Below are 15,239 nucleotides of genomic sequence, written 5' to 3' on the forward strand. Positions count from 1 at the left end.
GCGCGGCGCATGCGGACTCTGGGGCGCCGAGACCTCTACCCGCAGGCAGCGCGGCCGGCAGGTAGCAGCGGGGGCCCGGGCCGCGGCGGGGCGGGCGGCTGGCCCCACCGACGCCCGCGGCGCTCGCCGGGCCGAGGCGGGCGTCCCTCGAGTCATTGGGCCGCGGCGGCGCTGGGCCGGAGCCCCAAGGGGGGGCGTGGGGCGCTCGCTCCGGCCGCCCTTTCCGCGTCCTCGGGCCTGGCGGCGCGGCCGCGAACTGCTGAGGCGCTGGCCCGCGGGGCGGCTGTCGTTCTGCGGGCGGGCGGCCGCGGGTCTCGGCAGCGCTCCGGTTCCTCGGCCGGGGAGCACGAACGGCCTGGGGCGGCAGCGCCCGAGCGCTCACGCGGCGCGGCCGTTCCGCTGGGGAGAGGCGGGGGCCGCGCGGGCCGCGCGCTGTTATCCGTTGCGTAACACGCGTCAGTAACGGGCGGGAGGGAGGGGGGAGGCCGCGCCGCTCGTGAGCGCGGTCGTGAGCCCGCGCGCTGCCGACCCCGCCGCGCGGCCATCGGGGCAAATGGAGCCGAAGGCTCAACGCGGAGTTCTTACCGGTTTTCTTTCCCGTGTACGATTTTTGTTCTTCCCCCCCCCCCCCGGTTTTTCGTTAGGGCGACGGGGTGTTGTGTTTATTTCGTCACTGGCGTTTCCCGTCCGCTGTTACCTATTTGCGGTCCGTGCGGGCGTCGGCTCACGGTGGCTGTCTCTGAAGAGCATCCGTTGTCCCCAACCTGTTCCTGATCCACGTTCCCCAGGGGCTGCTGTGCTGGGGGGGAAATCAAAGCACAAGATTAAGGAGGCTCTGTTTAAAATCAAAGTGCTTAAAATGAGTACTGTGATTCCATGATTTCTAGGCCTTTGGCTTAGTGTTTCTTTTCCTGCTTTACGTTGTGTTTTGTAGGCTGTTGTCATTGCAGCTGGGTGGTGAAACCAATTAAAACTTAGTATCATTAATAGCCATGGAATGGTGAGCTCAGTTCCTCCACAGTTCTGGCTTGCAAGTAGAGCTGTGTGTTATTAGCAAAGAATGAGATAACCTGAAGAGTATTTTTTTTTTTTAAGAATACTATTTAAATACTTGCATTATATTTAACACATACATTAAAACGTGTAATACAGAAAATACAGCTGTGGAGTGTAAAGAGGAGACATGTTAGGAAAGTGAGCACATTCACAATATTCAAGATGTCTCAGTAGCCTTATGAAAATGAGGCATAAACAGAACAGGGTCAGCCAAAAAGGTGAGATTTAGGTTGAGAAGGTGCTGAACAGGGTGGTAAAGTCCTCCTTTACATGAAACGTTTTCAGTGGAGCTGGTGAGGAGAACCTCAAGACTACTCGGTGGTCAACTCCGTTGTCATTTGTCTTTGTAAAGCCCGTGTCCCTCCGTGCGGGGAAGTAGGACGATCTGAGGGACAGTGGGCAAAGTGTGGGAGAGGTGGAAGTGTGACATGTTTTCAGAAACCCCGCAGGGAGTCTGTCTAAGCTCTTGCTTTTGTTCGATGTAACATCTCCATGTAATTTGAAAGTTTGATGACTCAAAGTTTGAAAGACTGATGTCTTCTGAATGCTGAATAGGTCAGTCTCAACTCTTGAAACGTGTTGTGGCTCACCGCCAATCATTGTCAAGCTTCTAATTGAAAATAGGTTATGTGGTTTGGAGGCAGGTTACAAATCCATATGATTATGGAGTTTTCGTATCATGTTTTCAACAGCTCGACAGTTCCCAAAAGCCAGCTGTGACCAAAATCAAAATCTGCTTGTGTGTTGTATGAATTCTTATGCAGGGAGTTATCTTTCATGCTGGCTTTTGCTGGAAAAAAATGTTTGAGGTTCAAGAGCATGTTAGGCAGTTACTGCATGTTAGAGTATCACCACATTCAAATGTCCAAGCATCAGCCTTGCTCCAAAAACTTTGAAATCAGTGAGTTGAGCTATTCTGACAAACCTATTAAAACACCAAACCTAAACCCAAAACCCCAAACCCAACCAACCAAAAAAAAAAAAAAACCCAAACCCAAACCAACCCAAAAAAGCCACAAACCCAGAAAAGCCCAAATTTAAAGTATGAGTTGAAACTTCTGAATTGAGAGATTTGTGTGAAAAAAATGACATTTTAAAAGAAGGATATGCTCTGCTCCATAGCTGTGTTGCTAAAACTGTTGTAATAATTTGTGCTGTTATGAAAGTGCACATTCTGTATCTCTCTCGTCAATTTAATGATTCACTGATTGTAATTTTTCCCTCCATGTTTGACAGGTAAAAGGGCCTTTTTACATAGTAATTCTGAGAAGTACCTGTTCTGTGTACTAATCTTCAGATAAGGAACCTGCAGTCATGTCCAGCTATTTTAGATCCTCTAAAGTCTCAGGTATATATTCATAGATTCATAAAATATCTCAAGTTGGAAGGGACCTGTAAGGATCATTGAGTCCATGTATTGATAGATACATAGTGGAGGTTAGTTATTAAGTCATTGAACATAAAGCGTTTGCCTCCTATGGGATGTAAATTGCCCAAGTGCTTCATTTTAGGAAATGCCTACCCGAAAACAGGCCTTAATATAGATACTGTTGTATTTGTGACAGGGACCAAATAAATCGGTAAGCAGCTAAAATGGTGGATGAGAAGTGATGACTGTGTGGATTTTACCTGCTTTGCTTGCATTATTACTTTTTAGATTAGTCTTTCAGTATGGTATAAGTAACAAATGGGGGATCAGGGTTTCTGGTGTCAGGTGTTGCAGAGAAGAATATCAACAAATGCGTTAGCTGTAGGAACGATTAACTGGCAAAGAGTTACCCTTAAAATCAATCAAAAGCATCATCTTTGATAGCTTTTCTTTTCTGGAGCAGGTGTGCCTTTACTTTTATGCAAACTTACTTTAGAAGGGGAAGACTAATTTTCCACTGGGGAAAAGTTTTCCTACTTCCTTTAATGTGGATTTTCTGATGCAAAATCCCTAGAGTGTGGTAACTTACACTAAATATGTCGCGCGAGCTGTAATATCAGATGCCTGTCCTTTCGAGTTTTGTCCTCCAAAGTAGATGTAACAGTTACCTGTATTAGAAAATGTAGTTTTTGCTGCTACGTATACACAGTGCAGAAGTACTCACTAGTGGTTACTGGACAGCAGACTGAGAGCTCTTCTTATATTTTACAAATCTCTGAAAAAGCTTTCTAAAAAGTCACAAGTGCACATGGAAATGGGACATCTTTTCCTTTGGGATTGTTCAGTGCTGATGTGGCTTCGCCACTTGGGGTCCCTTTCAGAAAGAGTCCTGTCATAGAAGTAATGTTTGCTTGTTATCGGAATAGCGATAAGGCTCCCGTGAGCTCTTTTTGCAGTGTAAGAACGTGAGGCCTACATATGTAGTTGAATGTAATACTGTTCCTGGGATTTAGTGATTCCAAATAATGGATTAGCTTTCATAACTTCTTTGAATTGAAGTTTGTTTGTTTCTGACAAAGCGATGATGACGCAAGGATGACTTTCATGAACATTCTTCAAAGGTCTTGCGGTTCCGTATCGGTGAAGTACACAGAGGGAACTAGTCATAGACACTTATAAATGGTTTGCATATAGTTTAGATTTCATGCTTTTAAACCTAAGATTCTTATGGCTTCCAATATGTTTCAGATCCAATGGCTGTCCCACCATCATACAGTGACTTGGGAAAGTCTGCCAGGGATGTATTCAACAAGGGATACGGTAAGTAACGTGACTGTGGTTTCATAACCTTTCACGTTTTTTCTTAGGCATCTTGAAAATGACAATGAAAACATTAGTACCCCAGAGGTCCTCTAAATACCTTGTGGTAGGAATTCAGCAGAGGCCTGGGGCATCTAGCCCCTTTTGATTTTGAATTTAAGACATGTATCATGAAAATGCTGCAGTATGCAAAGAGTTAGAGGGGAAAGTTACAAGTTTGACCTTAAGATGCGCTCCAAAACAGTCTCTGAAGAATGCTGCATTTTTTACCTTCCAATTTTTGTATTTAAAGGCATTAAATCAGTAAAACTCGCATAGATTACCATAGGAGACCATACATGGCAACAACCAGGTTCCTCAGGTGGAATGATCTTTATGTTAATCAGAGTAGCCTATTGTCATAGCTGTAGTGGAAGTAATTCCACAGTATTTGCATTCCTCTTCAAAGAATTTAAATGGAGAAATTCTGAGAGTAGTCCCTTTTCTGGGAGCAGTACTAAAAGTGTTGTGTTTTTATCTGGTTTTGTGAGTGTGTGATAAAGATTGTATTTGTATCCCAAATCCATATGCTACATAAAATTAAAACGCACTCTGGTCTGGTCTCTGCCACCCTGGAGTTCAGGCTTTGCTAAAATTCAGCTTGGGTTCCCTGCATGAGTGTCAGTTGTTTCAGGCTTTTCTGCTCTGTGTAAGGGCCAGGTATTTCCCTAGATTCAGAGCAGATTAGGAAGAAAAGGAAGAAAGCAATAGTATCTCTGTATACGGCGCTGGTTGAAGTAAGTTGAACCATATTTTTCTTGTAGAAGGGGAAAAGAAAAATTCCTGGCCTGCAATCAGAAATATAAAAGCAAATTGAGTAAATTGGAAGAAATGGTAACTGTATTGATTAGTCCCAGGCTGCAGGTAGCTGCAGAAGGGGGAGATACTTGGTGATGAGTGACTGTCATGAATATAAATTATGAGGCCACCAGCTTACAATTGGCAAAATTCCTTCAATCATTCCTCAGGAAGATCAACAACTGTTGAAATATGAAAATAGGCTGTTTCAAGTCAGTTTACCCTACCTGCTGTATTTTGAGTGTGTTGGAAATAAGCCTTGCTTGTATACTGCAGTGAAACAGATGCTATATACTTTTCTATTTGCAGGATTTGGAATTGTCAAGTTAGAGCTGAAGACCAAGTCTTCCAGCGGGGTGGTAAGTACTGGGGGCTTTCAATATCACCTGTGTTGCAATGGAAGGACAAATTCCTGAAGTGGTTGGTGGTAATAACTTGCTAGCAGCTGTTGCTTCTCTCTTTAGTTCTCATCTTAAAACCTGTTGCTGACTGAGGTTTTTCTGTAATGATGTGTGGAACTGATGTAGTGGTACATCTTTTCCCGCAGTGTGCAAGGATTTTCACACCTATTGTTGTGGACATGTGCCTTTTCTCCCCGTTCCCATTGGCACATCCCAAACATAAGAGTTTGTTCACCCTAAATAGCTCTCATTTCTGTTTATGAATGCAATTGAGTTTCTTTGTTGTTGGGTTTTATAGAATTTTGAGTCCAGACTGACTTTTTATCCAAAAAGCCAAGGGGCAAATAAAAGCCACAGTTTAACATAACTTCATTTTCACTCATCTCCACTGTGCTTGTAATGCAAGACTTAATTAAAACTAAACAGTCCTGCAGTACCATTTATGTAGAATTTGAGAGCATTTTCTAGACATTAGTTAAGCTTTAGCATTTCGGGTAACTAGAAAATATGATCCCCACTTTAATGATGGAGAAGTGGAGCTTCCTTGTGATTTCACAGGAGGGTTGGCAGAACCAGGAATGGATTTCATTATTTTGGTCTTTAGCCACAGGTATATATTGTTTACTAGATAAGCTTATTGCTTATTCTTACACTGAGCCTCAGTTCTGTGTGTGCTACCACTTTAATGCTGTTCTGGTTGATAAGCTGTGTTCCTTTTCAGCCTACTTCATAACCATATTTGCCTTTGCTCCCTCCTTCTCTTGCATTCTTATCATACAAATGGTGTAAGTCATTTCTTTTGTATTACTGTATTCGGTCTCAGTTGAGCTTTTGATGGACTACTTGCATGGAACGTGTAGGCATGAGAAACTATGCGGTCTCTCCACTATGACTGCTACCAGTTACCGACATACCATTATATGCATAGTTTTCCCGGCTGGAAGTTTTGATACTCAGTAATATGCTAATGGTTAATTATGCAGTCTTCTGAACGTGATGGAACATTAACAACTGTATTAAGTTCTAAAATGGACTTTTCCTTTTCCATGCAACTCTCGTGTTGGATGTTTATCCAGCTGGTAAGAATGGTGACTGTTTTGGCATGTTGGCTCTTTATTCCTTTGTCTAGCGATGTTTTCTGTGGTGCATGCTGTCCTTCATAAACTGTCCCATTATTTTGAGTCATGTTATCATCCACGTCATGAAGTTTGACTGTGTCCATAGCTCTTAATCCACTGTTTGATCCATGTATGCAATCCCCTCTACTCTGCTCTTGTGAGGCTCCACCTGGAGTACTGCGTCCAGCTTTGGAGTCCTCAGCACAAGAAGGACATGGACCTGTTGGAGCGGGGTCAGAGGAGGGCCATGAAGATGATCAGAGGGCTGGAGCACCTCTGCTGTGAGGACAGGCTGAGAGTTGGGGTTGTTCAGCCAGGAGAAGAGAAGGCTCTGGGGAGACCTTATAGCAGCTTTTCAGTATCTGAAAGGGGCTACAGGAGAGCTGGGGAGGGACTTTTTACAAGGGCATGTAGTGATAGGACAAGGGGGAATGGCTTCAAACTGGAAGAAGGGAGATTTAGATGAGATATCAGGAAGAATTTTTTCACTGCGCGGGCGGTGAGCCCCTGGCGCAGGTTGCCCCGAGAAGCTGTGGCTGCCCCATTCCTGGAGGTGTTCAAGGCCAGGTTGGACGGGGCTTGGAGCAACCTGGGCTGGTGGGAGGTGTCCCTGCCCAGGGCAGGGGGGTGGAACTGGATGGCCTTTAAGGTCCCTTCCAACCCAAACCATTCCATGATTCTATGATCTTTGTCCAACAGTCCACAATAAGCATACTGTGAAAACAGGACAGGTACAGTACTGCTACAGTTGTCTGTTGCTGTAGGTTTTGTGCTTGTTAGTGTTTCTAATGATCATTTTGCTGCAACACAGTGGGGTTTTGGGGATGGAGACGAGGTTAGAAACAAAGTGTGAGATCTAATTTGTACTTGGGTACCAAGAGTACCTCTAATTGTTATAAGATAAGAATGTTTTGTATGTTTTTTCCTGTGGACTTAGAAAACAACAATAGTAGTGTCTATTGGTTATAATTGCCTCATAGATTGCAAGTGGTTTGTCCTAGTAAGTGCATGGCATTCCCGAAGATGGCCCACCACCACAAACTAGGTCAGTGAGAAGCTGAACTTGACTGCTGATTCAGACTGGAGTGTGATGTGGAGCCAGGAGTGTGTTTTTCAGTTACAAAAAATTCAAGAAATGCTTTTACATGAGATGGTTTGATGAGATGTCTCTCATTCAGACAGTGAAGGATTGATGGCAGCAGATGCTGACTGAGTGCCTTCTGCTTCCAGAAGCAGATCCAGTTCTGACACCTGGCAAAATCCTTTGGCTTTTGATCATATGACAGCATAGTGGTTTTCTCCTTGGCTGTGAGAACAGTATTTTACAGTCTTTCCTCTGCTTAGTCTGAGGAATAAATCAAGCCTTTTTAATCAGTTACCTGCCCTCAGATCAGAAGAAAGTTACTTCTGAATTCTGATGCAGGTTTGAGATGTCTTTACACTGAATTTGTGGATGTGACATTAGAGCAGTGTGTAGCAATTGTGTCTTACAGTCTAGTGCATCCTGTCTCGCATCACGTGTTTGCTGGCTGGCTAGATGTGTTACAGAACTGCTGTGCTGCTGTGGTAGTGCATTAGCTCGAGTAAGCCCCGGTGTGTGAGGAATGTTACCTGGCTGAACTTCCCTGGCACTTCAAAACCGTTTAAAGACAGTCTTTATACACTATGCAAAGTCCAGAATTGTCAAAGTAATGTACGCAGCATCCAGGAATACTGTCCTGGAATGAGACGGATCTGGAAAGTCAGGGTTCCAAAGCTTGGATGTGTTGGCAGTGGATACTGCCATCTGTTAAGCACTGTATCTTTCAATACTTGAACTGCAAAAGAGGCATAACTTGGAAATGTAATGGCAGATTAACTGTGTTTCTTCAAGGAAAGTACTTGAGAGATGAGGACAACTGAAATTAGATCAGTTCTCAGATGCTGCTTAAAACCTAGCTCATACACCTTGAGCTTACTACTGTGAAAATACGCCTACTTGTTGCTTTATATTCTGTTGTGCATGAAACACTGAGATGCTTATTGAGGCTTTGGGTCCCCTAAATAACAGGAAGCTCTGATGTATGGGGGACTGGACAAATGGCATAGGACAGCATGTTACAAAATACATACACGAAATTCAAAGTTGTTGTTTCAGTTACGCTAGTCGGTGAAGGACCAGCCTGATGGAGAGATGTCAAGGTGCCACTGGGGTCAAGTTATTTTCTGCTACTGTGAAGGAGAAAAGGTCTACAATTTTAAAGTGCCTTACAAAGGGGTGACCTAGCTTTTGAAGTGTAGCTGCTGGCTGAGGTAGTGACAAAGAAGTTGGGTTGAGGGAGAAGGTACTAAAGTCATCAACATGGTGTATGAATAGTCCAAGTGACAACAGTATAAAGGGTGGGGGGAACAGCAGTGTCAGAGTGCAGTAGTAGTTGGTGTGAAAAGCACCAATGACCATTCTCCAGAAGACATTTTTCTCTCCTGAAAGGTAGAAAAAGCAAAAAAGACTAAAAAGGGAGAAACACACGAGATGTTCAGAAAAATGAAAAGAAAAAACAACCTTTTTCTTTTTTTTTTTTTGCTATACATCTAGCAGCGTAAGTTGGATGTAGTATTGCTTTTCTTAAGGGAGACTGGATTTCCAGAAGGACTATAACAGGTGCTATTTTATGCACAATGGGGACAGTACTGGTAAGATGGTAAAGGGAATTAGAGGAGATTGTGAGAAAAAATCCAAGCATACAAGAAGCTTTTTACCCAAGCAAGTATCTTTTTGTACCTGGATATGGATCCATGTGAAGGTACAGTGGAAGTTGTGGAATGTTGAAATAACAGTTGCCACTTTGGAGTGGAAAAAAGGTGGCGGAAAAAGGTTTTTTTGGTGCAGGAGAGGTTTGTGGATAAGTTAAGAAAAAAGTGTGGTAAAAATTAGAGGGGGGAGCAGGTAATCAAATCACAATGCAGATGAAAAGTAAGTTAAGATGTCAGGTTTTTGTGTAATAGTGCTTTTCCCAACCTGAGAAAGTTTCAATGCTCTATCAGCACACATCAATAAAAGAAATATCCATAACGGAGGTGCCAAAAGGAGTAGCATTTTGTGATGCAAAAAATAATTTTTTTTTGTGGGGATAGGGAAGAGGAAAAAAAGTGGAAAAAAGGAATGTAATTAAATATCAGAGTGCTGAAACTCATATTATGCTCTTGGCAGGAATTCACTGCAACTGGTTCTTCCAATACAGACACAGGCAAGGCTTCAGGCAGTCTAGAGACCAAATATAAGATCAAAGATTATGGACTTACATTCACCCAGAAGTGGAACACAGACAACACATTGGGAACAGAAGTTTCTGTGGAGGATCAGGTAAGAGGAAGTAGATACTCTGAAAATGTTTCTGCAACTGGTACGAGAAAGTATTGAGTTGACCAGAAAACACTGAAGAGTGAAAGTTGCACAAAACTATCTGGAGTACTAAAAAGAAAGAAGTTACGTATGTTTGCAGAACACAGACTGAGAGAGAGCGTCATGAATTTTGGGGGTGGGAGGTGCAAGCATTCCCCCAGCAATGTGCTGCTACGTAGTGATCCAAAGGTGGAGTTACTGCAGTTACAGGCATGCAAAATTAGCTAGCTGGGTGAATAAGTATCATTATTATCCACTCCAAGTACGAGTTTTTGTTTAAAGATGCACTCTAGTTACATAGAAGTCACTGCTGCAGTCATGCAGGGAGAACAAGAGAGTGGCCTCAGTTTTAAAAGCTCCAATACATAAAGACTTAAGTTTGGCTGCCCTGAAATTAAACATTTTTTGTAAGGTTGAAGAGCAAGATTAGTATTTGCCACTTGACACTGCTTACACAATGGGTTGCTAGCATAGAGCGCTCTCAAAACACCCAATTCTTTTTCAAAGTAATAGCTTTATGCTTTTTACTTAATGTCTGAACTAAGGCAATGGTGCCAAAGGTGGTAAAAGTCCTGTGGTACCCTCCGCCATGTACAGCCATCAGCTTTTGTAGTTATGGTTTTGCACTTTTACCTGTGCTTTAAAATGGAAAATACTGTCCAGCGGAAAACAAGGGTGGGAAAGATAAGGCAGGTACACGGTTTGGCCTGTGAAACAGTACCATGTGTTAAAAGAATACCTGTAGATTCTGAGAGAGATTCCTGAGCTACTGTATGGATTGTTGGAACTATACGGAATAAGCAAACATGAACTGAACAGTTTTCTTTCTTTAACCTAATTTCTCAATTTTCTTGTCAACACTAGATTTGAAATCTTCCTGTAACAACATATCTACCAAGCGTGTGCTGTTACAGGGCCTCACTGTGGAGAGAAAAAAGTCCAAATTTTAATCCCTCATCATACAGCATCTTCATATTTCATTTTAAAACGTGGGAGACAATGGTCGTGTTCTGTCTTCTCTTTAGACAGGAAGTAGAGCTATGGTAGTGGAATATAACAAATCACGTTTCAGCAGAGTTCTGAGCAGATGTCTCTGTTTTTCTTTGCAGTTGGCAGAAGGATTGAAGGTGGCTCTTGACACTACATTTGTACCAAACACAGGGTAAATATTTTCCATTACCCTTATCTATGGAGTTCTGGGATTTCCCGTAAACTTTAGTTAGAAATAAGTGCCTATCCTGGTCATTGTAAAAATGCTTAAAATTTACTGTAGAATACTCTATAGGCACTGTGAAATATTTTGAAGGCAATGGATAATACCAGGTTCAAAAGGACGAGGTCTGCTAAAAATGATTCTTCTGCTTTTTGGCCATTGGCAAATTTCTTGTTTTGCTGTAGGTACTATATTTTTGTAACTTTCCCCTTAAACAGCTGGGTCTTACACGGACCACTTAGCTTGAACCATCTTTGTGATGGTGTTGACCGTCCTACTACTGTCGACTCAGTGCTGTAAGAGCACAAAGCAGAATTATTTTTTTTCCCAATGCTTTTGGGCAGATGTGTATGCACAACTGAATGAGGAGGTAGAACTGCACAGGTATTGTGATAGGCAGTGGAATAGCCCCTTTTTGTCTTTCTCAATTATCATGTATTTATTTTTGGTAGGCAGTAGAGCAAAGGAGGGGTGCTTATGTCTGGGTAGTGCACAAAGCTTGAGACTGCTTTGTAAATAATTACTGGTATTTCTTTATTGTTGGGGAGAGCCTATTGGAAAAATCAGAGTTTGAAATACTGCTTGGATATAAGGAATTAGAAGCTAAGTTAAAAATAAGATGCCAGGCCTGGGTATGAGTGGCAGGCAGCATGGTGTTCTGCTGTGTCTTCAGTGGGAGAGAAAGGAGGTCAGGGAGAAGATTAAAGATGTGATAAAATTTTGTCTCAGTTATGTTAAGTTCGAACTGGTAGCAAAATGAGTTTAAAGACACATTGGGGAGAAAGGAAGAGGCTTCTCCAGAGGGATGGAAAAAGGCTGAGTGGATGATGTCTGGAGGGTGAGGAAGTTCATTTTCCATAGAAGAGACTGGCATCCAGCAGCAAAAAAGGAAGGAAAGCAAACACCGCACATGTTGGAACGTGGAGACAACCAAGGAGACAAAAAGTCACTGAAGGACAGAAAGGCCAGCTATCGGTGCAGGATGTTATGAATCCTCCTTAAAGAAACTGGTGATGCCATAACACAGCGCATACTTGTGGAGAATTTGCTGGTTTTTAGAGCATTAAGCAGAAATGCTTTTGTCTTTTTTGTTTCTCAAGGGTTTTAAGGAGTTTCAGAAGGTGGAGGAAAAGGTGGCACCACATAAATATACACAATACCAATATTACCCTTATCCCGTGCCCTCTTTAGCAGCTGTTAAGTTTTGAGTAGGCGTTACAGTCATGTAATTAACTGGCTTTAAGGGACACACATACTTGTATACTACCAGGGATAAAATGGCATGTTTCTCTCTGCAGGAAGAAGAGTGGAAAGTTGAAGACCTCCTACAAAAGAGAATATGTAAATCTAGGCTGCAACATAGACATCGATCTCTCTGGACCAACCATCTATGGCTGGGCAGTGTTGGGCTATGAAGGCTGGCTTGCTGGCTACCAGATGGCTTTTGATACAGCCAAGTCCAAGCTTTCACAAAATAACTTTGCCTTGGGATATAAGGCAGGAGACTTTCAGCTGCACACTAATGTGTAAGTATTATCTGAGCCTAGAAAAACATTATCAGAGGCGCCAAACTAAATGAATAGTGACCATTAATGGAGCTAGGTGAAAGGTGGGTGGATGGAAGGGTATGCTGATTTGTTTCAAAATAATTTCTATTCAGTGTTTTCATCTTCAGTACAACTAAAGCAGGGGCAGCTTTCCAACTGTTGTCTGTCTTTTGAGACCTTGCTTCAGGGTAATTTTGGTTTTTGTGTCCATAAGATAGTGGTGGAAAGGCACTTTACAGATTTTAATTCCAAATTAACATTATAAACTTTAACTTCTATTTTGGCGCTAGATAAAAGAGCCTTCAATTAAGCTACTGTACCTTCCCCTGCTCCCCACCAGACAAAGCTTCTGGCCCAGAAAAGCCCAAGGTGGGAGAGAGGTGTGTGTTGCTTTGTGCTTCAGTGTTTCCAGCTGTCATTGCAGCGTAGCTCTAGTCTTGGCATTCAGATGTTCTAAGTGTCTTTGGAGATGGTGTATTTAAACAACTGCAATGCAATAACGTTGTTTTCAGTCTCATCATTCCCATAACTGACCTAAGTCTCCTTCTGGATTTGTCCCGTTATGCATTTTCGCAGGCTTGCTTTCTTAACTTAAGACAAGCAAGCAGGTTATCCGGGTTTTGGTTTTTTTTTTTTGTCAGAACCTCAAACCATAGGTCTCAGCTATTGAAAAGTCTTGTTCCATTCTGCAAGCAAAACTTACACTTTGGGTAAAAAATGTGAGCAGGATTCTGCCAGCCCCAGCTAGGAAGTAGATGAGCGTGGGTCCAGGGAAGTATTGCAGCTCTTGGTTTGTTTTAAGAGATAATGATCGAATGATTGTGGGGAAGGGTTAATCTAAAGAGTTACTATTTACTAAACATGGCAAGGCTTGACACACTTGCATGTGTTACAAACAGGAATGATGGCACCGAGTTTGGTGGGTCTATTTATCAGAAGGTTAACAATAAGGTTGAGACATCCGTCAATCTTGCATGGACTGCTGGCAGTAACAACACACGTTTTGGTATTGCTGCTAAGTACCAACTGGATGAGAAGACTTCCATTGTGGTAAGAATTTTATTACTAGGAACATGTATTTCAAGCTCCTTTAAATACCGAAGATTTGCAGTATGAAGTAGTTGCTTTAAATAGTGACTTAGAAAGTATGGTGGATGGCAAACTGTGGCTTCTGTTGTGGTTCAAATTTAAATTGGGACCTTACAGGTCAAGTTTGTGAAATGATACCAAAAAAAAAATAATCTAAAGCACTGTTTTGTCCATGGTGAAATAGTCGCTAGTCTGAGTAGCGCAGTTGGAGCCTAAGCAAAAGGTAATGAGAGGATGCAGTGTCCTTTTAGTTCTCATCTAAGGCAGACTGTAGAACTGTACTATAATAAAATGATGGAGTTCAGCTGAGCTTACAGCCTTCTCCTAACAATCGATTAACCCTTGAAAGTCAGCTGAGGTCCTGAGAGATGTGTTGTTACTGATGTTTGCAAATTCTTGTAGAAATGTTAGGGCCAAAAAACCCAAAATGGTTTAAATAGTGAGAAAGAAAAAAAAAGAGAGGTTCGGGAGACAAAACGTCCACAGGGAAGTGACAGTGAATAAGAGTAACTATTTGTACATTTTAACAAATGCTTGCTACTTCAGTTCTTAGTGTTATGCCTTAAAACAAGAATTAGTTCCAGGACAATTCAGTCAAAATTAAAGATGGGAAGCACTATTGTAAACAGCTCAAAACTTAGTAATGCAAAAAAGAGTTTGCATATTCATATCTCTATTGCTTATTTAAAAAAAATTACTGCTAAGCAGTTTGTGGACAGGGGTCTGTGAACAAGACAGACTTCATTGGCTACAAAGGGACTGTAGTAACTAGCCCTTTAAAGGATATAAAGAGACATTGCTGGGGGCAGTGAAGGACAGGGTGGCATGTTATGTAGGCATAATGGGTCACAATTTGAGGGAAAGATTGGAACTATTACTTAAGCCTGTTACAGCTTAAGCTGGAAGCTCTTGAGAAGAGGAAGATTGGAATATGCCTCTCCTAAAGGTTAGTCTATAAGTAACTGGAAGAGTTAATGTATAAGCCACCTTCTCAGGGCACTGGGACAATTCTGGTTGAATATTTATACAAAGCGTATAAATACTGTGATTTCTTTTTTCCTGTAGGCTAAAGTGAATAATGCCAGCCTGATTGGAATTGGTTACACTCATGCCCTCCGACCCGGTATGTAAGTCCAACTGGTGGCAGCATATAGTACTACACCACAGGTTATTTTACTGTCATCTCTAGAACAGAATAGATAAGCCAATTAGTTAGAAATCTTACCTAGGCTCACAGAAGTAAAGGACATGTATGTACAGAAGTTCCTATAGCAACTAAGACACATTAGTGAGGCTGAAGTACTTGAGGGAGGATATTGTCCAGGGATATCAGTGTATGAAGGGTCTCATTACTTGCTTTCCTAGGTGTAAAGCTGACCCTCTCAAGCTTGATTGATGGCAAGAATTTCAGTGCTGGAGGACACAAAGTTGGGCTGGGATTTGAGCTGGAAGCTTAATGCAGCTTGAAGTAAAACAGGTGGTGCTCTGGAAAATGAAGGAAAAGTATACCCAGTGTGTTTCGGCCTTAATATTACTCTGAAATTTCAAGAAGTGTGAACTTTCTACTCTTCCAAAGAATCATTTTAACCCAACACTGAAGTCCAGAGAGTGCCAGCACATCAAAGGAAGATACTTGAAGGCATGCATGGAAGTTGTGATGTTTGTGCCACATTTCACTTCAGTTTCCTGTATTTTAGTCTGCTCCTAAAAACATGAAAATCCCACCTCTTCCCATTATTGTATTGCATCCTGCATGTCCTGTACTTCACAGCCTTTTATAAAAGGTGGTCTCTGTGGGGTAGTGGAAGCTTGGGTTTACATCAGAATGAAATAAATTGGTCACAGTTGGAACATAATGTTGGTGTGTCTTGTCTCTCAGTGAGGTTCAGAACAGCTATGCTCCATGC

The 15,239-nt window shown here is 42.3% G+C and overlaps 1 protein-coding gene across 4 annotated transcripts; it reads left to right on the top strand.

Annotated features, from left to right (window-relative positions):
* Positions 1 to 9: 9 nt before the first annotated feature.
* On the top strand, positions 10 to 15,188 carry VDAC3 (voltage dependent anion channel 3; the record flags this gene model as incomplete). 4 transcript variants are annotated; one of them, XM_082495649.1, is made up of 10 exons in its annotated part: positions 31 to 61; positions 2,293 to 2,404; positions 3,674 to 3,745; positions 4,892 to 4,941; positions 9,292 to 9,444; positions 10,593 to 10,645; positions 11,995 to 12,222; positions 13,143 to 13,293; positions 14,398 to 14,455; positions 14,698 to 15,188. In XM_082495649.1, 9 exons carry the CDS (start codon positions 2,371 to 2,373, stop codon positions 14,787 to 14,789), a joined length of 891 nt encoding a protein of 296 aa, XP_082351775.1. In that variant the 3' UTR covers positions 14,790 to 15,188. The 4 variants fall into 4 exon arrangements, with proteins under 4 accessions (XP_082351773.1, XP_082351775.1, XP_082351774.1 ...); XM_082495648.1 differs by lacking the exon at positions 31 to 61 and adding an exon at positions 1,108 to 1,611; XM_082495647.1 differs by lacking the exon at positions 2,293 to 2,404 and having other exon boundaries at positions 10 to 61.
* Positions 15,189 to 15,239: the final 51 nt, after the last annotated feature.

Source organism: Vanellus vanellus, assembly GCF_965231255.1.
Source record: "Vanellus vanellus genome assembly, chromosome: 26".
Taxonomy (NCBI): domain Eukaryota; kingdom Metazoa; phylum Chordata; class Aves; order Charadriiformes; family Charadriidae; genus Vanellus; species Vanellus vanellus.